The sequence below is a fragment of the Crocodylus porosus genome, unplaced genomic scaffold (genome assembly GCF_001723895.1).
Source record: "Crocodylus porosus isolate Cpor-Errol unplaced genomic scaffold, CroPor_comp1, whole genome shotgun sequence".
In the NCBI taxonomy this organism is placed as follows: Eukaryota; Metazoa; Chordata; order Crocodylia; family Crocodylidae; genus Crocodylus; species Crocodylus porosus.
The window spans coordinates 8724913-8738086 of NW_017728929.1; the positions used below are offsets into that span (position 1 = coordinate 8724913).

Genomic DNA, 13174 nt, shown 5'->3' on the forward strand with positions numbered 1-13174 from the left:
GACAACAGGCTTATCAATTCCAAATGCAATCATTAACAATTATTTTACAGTGGAGGCTCTCAACCTACAGCCCACGAGCCACATGAGGTCCACTGCTGCAACCCATGCAAAACATATTTTAAATAGATACACAGGAAGTAAGTTGTGTGGGTTCAAGCCACAACACTTTGAGAGTTGCAAGTGTGACCTACTACGGCAAATAGATTGAGCGCCACTGTTTTACAGTGTTTTGGCCTTGGAAGATGCAGTGTTGATAGTCTAGACAGTTCTCTGCTAAGTTTTTCTTATGCAGCAACCTCCCAGAAAGAGCACCTCACTAAGAGTACAGAGGACGGTTTGGAGGAGCTCTCCTGGGTTCAGCAGTTGAGCACATTTGCTAGAGACACAACTGACTCACCAGTTGAACTTGACAGCAAGGACAGCTTGCAGTTATCAGGGCGGCTGCTATAATCAGTGGTTGAAATGGTCTTGAAGACAGAAGATAAGCCGAGGCATCCCTCAAAATAAAGGCTACCACAATGAAAATAAAGTGTTCATGAAAAGCTTAAGTTTCATGCTTGAAAGTGACAAAAGTTACATAAAACAAAAAGCATAATTCTCTAGACCCACTAAGATACCTAGACATTTATTTTTTAAGCTACTCTGTTCTAGAAAAGGTATAAATTCAGGAAGGGGGGAAAAATAACAAACATTTTTTAAAAAGTTTATTTCTAGCCCTGAAAGAACAGTTATTAAACAAAGTCATCAATTACAGTAGTTAATATTGCAGTAACAATTAAATAACAGAATGGGATTAAATTAAACAAAAGGAAGGCAACATTACAATCTGAAGACAGTTTTTGGAAAGAGAAAAAAAGGGAGAAAGCTTACACTTCCATTTTTGTTTGGCAAAGTGAGGAAGAGAAGGAAAGCAGATCAGAGAAATCTGTTCTATCGCAGCTACAGATACTGATCGCTGTATCCTTATCTATCTCCCACCCCTGCTCTTCTGACAAAGGAGTTCAGTTATTCAGAACTACTCTGGAGCACCTCACAGAAGACACTCATGTGATGAACATCTATCTTTAGTTCAGAATGCGTGATCCCAGTGGCATGCTTGTGTGTGGCAAAGTCTGGTCTGTTCCCATTTTCATAGTAGAAAAACCTTGGGAATCAGACATTTCCTTTACACTTGTTTTGGTGCAGTGAAGCTGAACATCCCTCTTCTGTTGTTACTCTCCAAACTAACATTGTAAAAAGAGTCCACATGTATTTATTTGCATACATATTTTATAGAGAGCTTGGTTCAGGGGTTCTAGCACATTAGCAATCACTTGGGATGTCAGGATAAGAGATATGGGAATCCTAGCAGGTAGAGAAGCAACACCTCCCCTTCAGCATCCATTCTGTCTCTGGCTATTTTCTCTTCAGCCATACATAGCCATAATCTGGGTTGAACACAACAAAATAGAAAAGCTCGTCTCAACAGTTCGAACTTTGTCCCTTATGGGGAAAAATGGCCTTTTCCACATTTTTGGACTAGGTTTGGAAGACACATGCAACACGCATTCAGTTAGAAAAGAGACGGCCAACCCACTAGTACATTATATAGACAGCAATTACAGTGTAGCACAGAGCAGCAACTTCCCACAATTCATTTCTTTTCTTGTCAACTCCCTGACTCTGCTTAACTCTTCTCAACGCTCTGCTGCAGAATCCAACCCTACCATTACTTCCACTGTTTCCTGGACTAATATCCTTTGTTTGTTCCTAATACATTTCTAACAGGAGTAAAAAAAAAAATCCTAATTGTATAACCATATATCTGCTACAGATTTGGGGGCCGGGGAAGAGAGAGAAATGTATGCACTTCTCAATCGCATTGTTCAATATCACAGCAGGCCACTTGACAAGCACTGGGATGCACTTTGGAAACTCCTGGATTTGATTTAAAAAACAAAACCAAAAAAACCCCCAACAACTTCAAAAATGAACCCCTTAAATAAAGATACTGATGTGGACAGATTTGCTAATACAAGATCAAAAGAAGTTTTCCTTTATCAATAAAGGTGAACTAATAAGTTAAAAATGTGTGATTTTATGTTTTCCTGTTTTAAAAAACTGCTAATTTCCCAGGATGCGCTACCAAGCAAATAATAGCGCCAAGTTTAACTCCTGCACTAGGAGGCTGATCTTTCACCAAATCCATTGCCAGCAATGGACAAACAGGGAACCACTGATGCGAAAGAACTAAATATAACCCAAGATTCCTTGCTGCTCTTTTATAAACAGAAGTCACATGCATTAAAATCAAGGGCGCTGCCATGCTAGTGCTTATGGTGTATATGGCTTTCAACAGATCTAAAGTTTGTTACAGGGGAAGCACATCTCAAATACCTAGCCTAGAACATAACACTTCCTTGGATTAAACAGTGACTGTTTTAGTGCTTTGCAGCAAGTGGATTGTTTATTCTTCTGATGTAACCTCTCTCTATTAAAGTAATTCAGCTAGGAACATACCACATAACATAACTTACAAGAAAGCAAATAGAAATGTGGTGTTGCAATTTCTTACGTGAATCAGGCACCCTGTTTGGTGCAAATTAATTTTCTAGTGAGCAGCTATAGAAAAACAGGTATGTTGAAAGAATTAAACCCCCATGCTGTATAGACTCTAGAAATGGGACTGCTCCAGGCGTAGGCTTCATTTCGCCATATCTCAGGTGACCAAACACAAGAACACAGGTATTCTATCCCAACAACAAAACACTGACATTATGCTTTCAGAGAAGAAAGATTTCTACCTTCCCACAACAAAAAGAGTGAGCACAAAACTCATTTAGACAATCTCCTTTGTCAAAACCCAATGGATTCCTCTCATCCCACAAGCAATATTCTCTATTAGGACACACACTGCCTGTCAGGAATGCAACAACATTGCTTAACACCAAATTGATGGCAACTCTTGCACATGTATCATTTGGCACATTACAACTACAAATAGCTCCTTATCAAAATAATCCATAGGTATAAATGCACAGTGATTTCAGTGGCTGAAGCCAGGGAGCAGGACATCTTCCCACAGTTGCTACTGTTACCTCAATAGGCACCTAGAAAATTCACATTACTCGCTAGCTCTTACAAGGAGGCACTTTTTCTTGCATTAAGCTTTTCATCTTCTGCCATCCTAGCTGGTAAAAATGTCTTTAGAGAAAAAAGCGCCAATGTGATATATGTCTCTCCAGTTACACATCAGCCACTCAAATTAGCTCTCTCCACAGAACAGCACTTTGGTGTTTCCAGATGTTCATAAGCTTCTGTCTGAATTACAAAAAAATCTTGGATCTTCAGTGTCCTCAGATATGACGAATTTTTTGTTCTTTTGATTACATTAGTAGAAACAGGGCACATATAAAATGGGGAAAAAATAGCTCTAATACTTAAAATTTTGACAACTCCATGGTTGTTGCATTATTTGCCTTTTTGAGGATAAAATTACAACATATACAAAACATATTTGATACAAAGAAGGGAAATGTAAAAAAAAGGCAAAGGCACCAGCATAACTCCCACGTCCGAGTTAAAGATCAGAGACAACACCTATTCTAAAACTGTCCACCAAACCATGCAAGACATTTATATAAGCCTTTGGCCAAAAAAACTAACAGTGGGAAGCAGAGCAGAAAGGAAGACAGTTGGGACTTCAGTTCTCCCCACTCTCAGCTGATGACTTTATCATAAACTGAACATCTGCTCTCTCACCCCATACTGGCAACCTGACCTCCCACAATGTGACCAACCAAGAAAGTTTACACAAAAAGCCTCTTTTACCTTAGGTTAAGAAGGTCTGTGGAGCATAGCCACAGAGCAGGAACAACAGTCGAACTCTTCTCTTTCCCCTCTCCCCATACTCTTCTTAAAAAGCAAAACATTCTTTTAAGGAAGTTGCAATTTCTTAAGTAGATGATTCATTATTTTTTTACAGTACAGTTAGCTAAACTGTACAGAAAGGGAGAGAGAGAGATAAAATGTACCTTCACATTTCAGTCCCACTTGCTGTTAATCTAGTCATATGGGGAGCTTCCCAGAGCAATTTGAAAGACAGGTAAAAGGTAGAAGGAAAGAGATCAGCAGATAAAATTAATGCCTCTCTCTGAAAGCTTGAATCTGTCATTCAAGTATTGAAAGTACCCAAGAGGGCACAATGAATGGGAACTGTAAAAAAAAAAACCCTTAAAACCCCAGGAGTAAGTAGCACTCCTGGGCTGTCTGCTAAAAAGGTGAAAAGCCAGCGATACAGTCCACATTTCCTCTGGGACCCTAGAAAGGGCTAGAAAGTCACCGTGGTTTGTGTTGGATTTCTTCTGGGTGAGAACTTTCCCTTTTGCAGACTCTTTCAACCCCCCTAACAAGAGTAACAATTTCATATATTATAAAGATTTTTTTTAAAAAAAACTGAAGGTCATGGCAACAAAATTAGCGGTTACTCTTCATTGCTTCTTTGGCAGCCAGAATCAGCGGCGTCAAGCTTGACAGAGGTTTGGCCAGTTTCAGGAAAGGATGCTGACAAGAAGAGAAACACAGTAAGTAAGTAAAAGCTACAGCTGTAAAACCCAACATAAACTGTTGTGTTAACATAGCCCTTTCCAACCCGAGGTATGAAAAGCATTTAACAATGCTGCCAATGTGCTGATCCTAAAGAAAGGACATGCCTACAGAATGAAATAAGGCAGTAGTCTCCAAAGTGGGGTGCACGCACTCCAGGGGGTGCGCAAGACGATCCATTGGGTGCAGGAAGAAAATATTAGAACTTCTATTTCTATTTATATCAATATACACATATTGGGGGTGCATGCTCAAATTTTTACTGACTGGGGTGGACGATCAAAAAAGTTTGGAGACCACTGGAATAAGGCATAAGATTATCTAACAGTCCCACATCCTCATATTAGCATTACATACTGGGGTAACCCTTGCCTTCTCTTTTACAATACCATTCTCCAAGGCAGAGATAATAGTAGTTCTAACATTTTCCCCCTCTATCCTACCAGGTTTGCTACATATGCTCCACTTCAGTATGCAGCAGTCACAAAACTACAAATGGCAAAACACAGACAGCACTGACTACTATTCAACAGTCAGATTTTGTTGCTGTTCTGCCACCTGTGCTTCTCTCCAGCTCCCTTCTACTAAACAATCATCTGGTAGGAAGACTACAGAAGCTGATGACAACCCATAAGCATGAGTAGCATAAGATGACCTCTTATATTAATGCTTGCCTCTTCTCAGGTCATCAGGAAGCTCTAACACCCTTCTCTTTACCTGTAACAGCTCTTTGGCCGAACCTCGTTTTTCAACATCCATCTCCAAACAACGATTTAGGAAATCCCGGAATATCGGGGACAGTTTCTCTGGGTTCTGCAGCTCTGGTGTGCCATTAGTTGCTATCAAATACAAAGCCTGCAAAAGGAGAGCTCCCGTCACAACCAAGTCATGTTTTAAGATCCTGAAACGTATTTCGACTTGAAGATAGAATAAAGCTAAGCACTTAAGGAAATTTACCTAGAAAGATATGGAGCTGGACAAGTGCTAAACTACAGCATTTCAGACACTTCAGGAAACCTCCAACTTGGATGGCCACCCCATAATACAAATATGATGCATTTGATGAAATGGGATTTTACTTTTCCCCCTCCATCCCATGTAATCATTACCCCTTGGTAGACTTATGTAGGAAGCAAACTGTAGACTTTAACACATGCATTCAAACGATTTTCCTACTAAAGGGGATAAAACATGAAATGCATAAGGGACATGCAGCCTAGATTCCTAGTTGAATATATATTGCATGCTGCTATACACTTTGAAGCCTAAGTAAATATAAAGCCAAGGGTGATGCTCTAAACAATTTATCACCAGGGATCTTGGTTTTCCTTGATAAAAATTGCAAATTTTCTCATAAAAATCTATGGTTAAAATTAAAGCCCCCACCCCAAAGCCCTACCAGCCATGCTGGTGCCCCTCACTCCCCACCCACAGCCCCTGCTCCCCAGCCCTCCCAGAGCGCTCCTAGCTGCCAGGGCTATGGGGCCAGGGACCCAGGTCCGCAGCCCTGTCCCCAAGGAGGAGGCGACAGCTGCTACAATGGAGCACACTGCAGCGCCCCGCCCCCCCCGGGTGCCTCTGCTGTGGACTCAGGTGAGGTCAGCTCCCCACTGTGGCGTGCACTCCTAGGGGGCAGGAGGACCCATGCTTTACTCAGTTTTCCCACAGGAAACAGAAAACCCAAATCCCTGTTTATCACTGAACAATACTAGGAAATAATTGGTAGCATTAAGAATAACTTCCATCATGGGTGTGGTAAGATAAGATCGTATATGGACAAACTGAACAGACTGCCACATACACTGGATGTGGTTAAGTATTTGTGCTCAAACATGTAAAGTTTTATTCCTCCAGTAAGGATAAGGACAGTGTCTTGGTCCAGAGAGGAAGAAGGAAGACAATCTGCTTCTCCACAGCCACGATGAAGAGTGCTGTAAGAGTGTTACTTACACTGCTTTATCTGTGTCACCAGTTGTTAGCTAGGTAACTGGAGATACTTAAATTACCGAACTGATAGACATCATGACAGGCATATATATAAAGGGAAGACAAGTCTGTTAGAACGTGCTGCATAAGTTTGTATCCTTAAAATTTTATTGGATTTACTTTTAAGTGATGGCAGTTTGTTCTGGGCAGCAGACTGGCACCCTCAGTAGCAAAGTTTTTTATTTAAGTAGCATACAGGCACAGTTTAAGACATCTCAATTTTCTTCCAAGAAACATCATCTCTCAAGATGATAACCACTAGGTTATCATTTCTTTTGACAAGATACCAGTAGTAATCACCCCAGATTCATTAACAAAGATAACTGTCCATTAGGAAATATGGTAAGTCTATTAAAACAGCCAGCAACTACAAACCTTTACAAATACTTTGAAACACGTTTGAATTCAAACCAGTAACCTAGGAATTAAAGGTCACAAGTCCCTATGTAATCTTCCTGAGCCACAAATACACATACAAGGCTGATATAGTAACTACTTTAAAAGAGATCTCTTACCCTCAAAGGGTTTTCATTGAGGTATGGGGGCTCTCCTTCCACCATTTCAATAGCCATAATACCCAGAGACCAAATATCTACTTTGGGGCCATAGGCTTTCCGTGTGACCACTTCAGGTGCCATCCAGTATGGAGTCCCAACCATGGTGCTGCGCTTGCTCTGCTCTGGGGTGATCTGAGCACAGAAACCAAAGTCGGCTGCATGACAATAAAAAACAAGTTAGCAAAAGTTAGTGCATCCATTTCTACTGCAAACCCCAACTTGAGTCCCACTTGTTTTCAGGGAGATTTTTCCATTTCCAGAAAAATGCAACTTTTGCACCTATGCCTTTGAGATGTAAGGCGATTCCTGCACTTTCCACATTACAGCAAGAAATCCAACTACAAATGGGCGTAAATATATATCCTATGCAAAATGATTTATATACATCAGTGGACTCCTCCAAAATAAAGGGGCTTCATTTGTATTTATTCTTTTTTGGGAGGAGGAGTTGCTGTTTTTTTAGGTTTGGGGTTGTTTTTTTAAACCAGACTATTTGTGGTGTTCTAGAAAAGAGAGATGTTCTTGTTAATTCCTCTTCAAACTGTCCAGACTGTCAACAGACAAAAAGGGACTAAGTTGAACCTACGGGAAGACAATTTTGTGTACTTGTACCACCTTTGTACTAAGCTGTGTAATACAGTGAAGCAACTATGACACCTCCTGCACTGCTAGACAAATTATTTCAGTATGTATTTCTGTAGTTACCAGCTTCAGTATCTGAATGGAAATGAACCTTTAGGTATAGGAAGCTACTGTGATCTTGCTTAAGCAAGTTTTTTCAACCAGAAAAGCTTGGAAAACTACCATCTTTACTCGGACAAAGAGACTGCTGAACAGGACATTAAGCCAGACTCATTTTGATGGTTCATTCAGGGTCTCCACCTCATGGAGAAATTAATTTTCTTATGATTGGGTCAGATATAACACAGAAAAATAAAGACTCTTCAACAGAAGTTTTCCAAAATTTACACACAAGTTAAGTGGGCTCACCAGCAAAAAATTTTAACAGTGTTTGGGTGTTATTATATTTGGGCTAAAGAAAATGTAGTGTTAAGATGTGATAAATTTACAGCAAGTGGAAAAACGTGTCTTGTAGACTGTGCAAGGACAGCTGCTTGCTGCAGTATCTCACCCGTTCCCAATCCCCATGAGCAAAGAGTAAGAAATCCTAAAAGACACTGTCACCCACAGTACCAATTCTGAGACTGAAGCCATGCTCAGAAACCCTGCAAGCAGCTGGCTAACCTGTTCTTTTAGACGAGAGTCCACATCACCAGCTTTTCAGAAACCAGGACTACATAAGCTTAGAACAGGCCTGTGTACCAACTTTCTGGTATGTACCAACTTTCTCACTACAGACCTACCTTGCAAATCAAAGGGAGGATAACTGCCTATCCACCCTGTTTCACCAATAAGGAACTGATATTTACTTGTTATAGTGTCACCTGCTTCTTAGAGCAGGGTTTTAGAGTTAACATGTGCTTGTCCCTACCTCATGTAGCTATTTGCCTCAGTCTTCTTTACCCTCTCAAGGGCTACCTCTTCTTCACAGCTGCTCCTTTCCAAACCAATCCTTAACCACCTCCCTGTCCTTTCTTGACTTTCCCCATCCTCTGCTAGCTTTCTCCCCTTCTCTAGCTATCACCTCATTAAAAACAGTCCCACACACTCAGTTTATAAAAACATCCACAGCCTTGTGAACATAACAGGACCCTCTACACTATCAAGTGCACATAATATACTTGAATAACCACATTATCTTACAGCCTTGACTTGCACTTCCCCACTACAGCTCATAAACACTGTTTAAAAAAACGCCAATGGCTGGGACTAGACTGAAAGTTCTTTAGGAAACAGAGTGCTGGCAGAACTTTCCAAAGCTGCTCCCCTTCCAAATACCATAAGCAGCTGCAAAAATGCCATCCCATATCATTTTAGGTATGTATGTAGCACTTAGCATGGTTATAGGTGTTCAGTAGGTAAATAATACCTGTCCTACTAAGCATTCCTAACAATTTCTTTGTGTGGTTTTACATTCACATCTCAACTTTGAGATGCTTTCCTTTCCCCACTTGCTTCAGGGAGCACCCAATGGGAGGAAGTGACTTACTACATGCAAAGAGCTGTCAAATGCATCATACGCAACTGACTGCAACAAGATTCTACGTTTTACTTTGGTGGTTCACTTTTCAGCAAGTTTCATCAACTGTTACAAACACAAAATCCATCAAAGTGAAACCCAGCCTGGTTGTAGCCTTTAGATATTAACTGCAACATAAATGCAGTATCATCAAGTGCAAAGTTCAAGTTGTGGTTGCCCTGTCATAATTTACAAAAACTCTGCACTATATGAAGAGCTTGTAATGCATCTGTAATAAGCTCCGGCTTTCTTCTCTTGCAATCTTTGGCATCTTTGCCTCACTTCATATCGCAGTATTGCAGGCTAATTTACATTAACAAAAGCATTCATGTGGTAGCAAGTTTATGTAACCGTCCTTCCTGCTTAATACACCTGCAGTCAATAACTTTCAGATGCTCAGAATTACAAAGTCAAATATTGTGTGTAAAAATTTGTTCTTCATTGCAAAATATGATTTCTGAAATTCACTGTCAACTACCCTTTTATCAATGTATACTTGCCATTGCCAAGTTTATTTAAAAGGGAAAGCAAGGAAAAATAATTATCAGGCACTCACTGAGCTTAACAGATCCATCCATTCCTAAAAGCACATTGTCACTCTTAATATCTCTGTGGATGACCTGGTTGGCATGTAGAAATTCTAGTGCCTGCAAACACTGTACAGAAGGAAAAAACAATGTTGATCATATGCAAAACGATTTTTACTGTTAATACAGGAGTGAAATTTATGTGCAGAAATAGCATTCAAACCAAAAATGCAGCAGTTATTTCTTTAAGTATCCAGCAGAGGAAGCTCAAGAGCTGAGTAACAAACGTCAATATTAACATCCAAAAATCATGGAGGTCAAAGACTGTTCTTCAGCCCCAAAGAATGCATTATTTCCTTGTTACTAGCATCTCAGAATGAACAATAAAAGTCCTAACAGGCCACACATCACAAAGTTTTTAAGGACTTTAACCTAGCTAAGCATCATTTTTTTCCACAGCTTTCGAGTTATTGACTATTCCTGATCAACTAATAGGATTGGTTTGGTGGAATCCCACTGAAATTTAAAATGCTTCATTATTTACAAGCTCTGGTACTATGCAAACTACTTTACTTTTCATTGTAAAATGCAGTTTACACAACATGGCGAACTTTAGAAAAGTTGAGTGAACTTCCTCATTAAATATTGGTGTCCTTGCTTGATTTAGAAAAGTAGTTTTGATTTTACAAAGTTACCTTGAACCACTATCCTTGGAAAGTACACATTTTGAATCAAACAGTGAGCAGCTTCTTGCACACTCAAAGAGTTAGATGCAGTTTACAATTACATTCAATGTGGAAACTGTAAACAACTTAATTGTGTATTTGTCATTTATATATTTTTAAAATGTTCCCTCCTCTCCAGTCTTGGCTTGCTCTGTAGAATCTTAATGAGATCTAGATGTCAAGCTGGTCTTGAAGCCACTAAGTCTAAACCTTTTGCCCAGTTTTTTTTAACATCTATACAAAATACAGAATAGCAAAGAACAATATAGATCTTGGAAGGGATAAAACTATAGAAGTTAAGGGAATGTCCAATCGGGCTGATATTAATTCATAACTTAAACCTTTTCACACTTATTTTCTTCAAACATGGCTTGGTTTTTAGTTCTCAATCTACAAAAGAAAAATCAAGTCTTCAGAAGATTAAAGCTGCGGAGCCAAACAAATTCCTGCTTAAAGATATTAACTGGGTTTTTTTCTAGTTATATGATTTTTATGGAAATCACTTTGATCAGTAGCCATCCTTGACACCTCTTCACCAATTCTACTGGCTAGCACTCCAACATTCTTCATTAAACTTTCATTCTACTATTTGTACTGCTGCTATGAGTTAAGGCCTTCTCTGGAAATTTTAGCTATTAAAGATAATACCCACAGGTTGGGAATTTAGCATCAAACATCTGCTTTGTAAGTGCTAAAAGCTGCATGTTTTAAAAGAAAGGCAAGTTTTACTTTGAAATTACTTAAAAGATTCTCGCACAGAATTTGGGGAATACTTCCATATGTGAACTGGATTTCCCTAAAGGTTGCTCAGCCCTTGAAGGCTACAACTATAATGGAACCAAAAAGAGCAACAATTTGGCAAAGAAAAATGATAAACACGACAAACTCCCTGGAAAATAAAATATACATGAAATAACAGTAAACTGGAAATATCTATGCAACAATATTTTTTTCCACGTTCTTGTTGACATTTGACCTATCCTTGGAAATTTTATCTTCTCTTACTGCCAGCAGTTACTGTTCTTCCTGTATTTTCAAGTGAGGCAACTCTGGTTCTCAGGAAATAATTATCTGTCTATACATGTTAAGGTACAAGCTTGTTTTCCGCACCATCCCTTCTAGTGAGTCATCAAAGCAGATACCCCTCTGATTCAATCTAACTGGCTTTTAAAAACGATGCCTTCTCCCTGCACAGTAAGCAGTGCAATTACCTTGATGATAAATTGAGTCTGTACTGGACTGACACTGACTCAGGGCAACAGGAAAAAAAAAAATTGATGTCAGCTATATCTGATTTCTGCTCAGAGGTTACATCATCTGAACCTGAGACCATTATAGCTATAAGCAAAGCTTATATCTATAAGTTCTTGTTTGGAAAATATCTGAGAAACCCACAAAGAAATTTTGGCTGCACATAATTCCATGGCTACATAAACTACAAAACAACCATTGGAGAGGGAAAAAGGCACAGTAAACCAACCCATCCCCATGCTAACGTAGGATATTTTCCTTTGGTTTGTCTAGTCTAGTTTAAACATTCTGTGCAATGGATATGCACAGAATGCACCTCTTCATTTTGGAGAATGTTTCCACAGCCTGAAATACTCTGGGTTAAGAACTCTAATCTAGTCTTCCTGTGTTTTCAACTCTGATTACGCTTTGCTATATACTCTTACGTACATCCAGATTTCTCTTGATTTGTACCATCTCAATGCTTATACTTTTATGCCTCAACAATCTCTCTTCATAAAGTATTAACTCCAAACTTCTTATTGCTCTTCTCTGAATCCTATCCAGTCTATCAACAACTTTCTATTAACTGAACACAATATTCCAGATGTAAAAAAAAAAAAGATGCTTACACCATGATCTGAGCTTCTATGTAATTAGTCCAGCACTCCACTGACTTTCCTGTTTTATTATACAACAAACAACAAATTAAGTATAAATTTCTAATTGCCCTTTTACCCTCTCTCTGCACTCTACTTTCTAGGTTTGGTCTCTCATTGAGAATCTGCTTTGAATTACTTTTCTTCTGTTTTTCAGTTGTATTTTTTGAGTGAATCCCATTTTGCTATTTGTGATCTTAGTGTGCTTTCTGTACTCACTCGTGCCAGCAGTTCTCCCCAACTAGCTTTAATCTTCAAGCTTAGTTAAAAAGCATTGCTTACTGCCCTTCTCTTTGCATTGTTAATGATGTTAAATACAGACTGGATGCATCATCAGTTCTTGTACTGACTTGTAAGGTAAATATTCCAAAAAATGGGGAAAACAGACTGTGCTTTTAAACCTTTTATAAACAAAAAATACCCACCTCTCTGCAAACAGCAGCAATCTGAGCTTCATCCATGCATGTTTCCGTGACAACATCTGTGAGTGACCCTCCGGCTAGATACTCCATCACAACAAACAATTCATCTCCTACCAGATAACTAAAATACAAAAAATAAAGAATATAGTTTCATAGTTTCATAGTTTCTAGGGTCAGAAGGGACCTGAATAGATTTTCATAGATTTCATAGACATTAGGGCTGGAAGGGACCACGGGAGATCATCGAGTCCAGCCCCCTGCCCAAAGGGCAGGAGGTCAGCTGGGGTCATAGGATCCCAGCAAGATAAGCATCCAATTTACTCTTGAAGGTGTTCAATGTAGGT

At 39.3% G+C, this 13174-nt stretch overlaps 1 protein-coding gene across 2 annotated transcripts in view; it reads right to left on the minus strand.

Annotated features, from left to right (window-relative positions):
- Positions 1–2428: 2428 nt before the first annotated feature.
- The window catches only part of PAK2 (p21 (RAC1) activated kinase 2), a 67124-nt gene continuing 56378 nt past the window's right edge, over positions 2429–13174 (minus strand). For both annotated transcript variants that reach the window (XM_019542979.1, XM_019542978.1), the window contains exons 11-15: positions 12834–12951; positions 9824–9923; positions 7086–7282; positions 5302–5439; positions 2429–4542 (exon numbers count right to left, since the gene is read on the minus strand). In XM_019542979.1, coding sequence (XP_019398524.1) covers positions 4456–4542; positions 5302–5439; positions 7086–7282; positions 9824–9923; positions 12834–12951 — 640 coding nt within the window. In that variant the 3' untranslated portion in view covers positions 2429–4455. The remainder of the gene's footprint in view (positions 4543–5301; positions 5440–7085; positions 7283–9823; positions 9924–12833; positions 12952–13174) is intronic.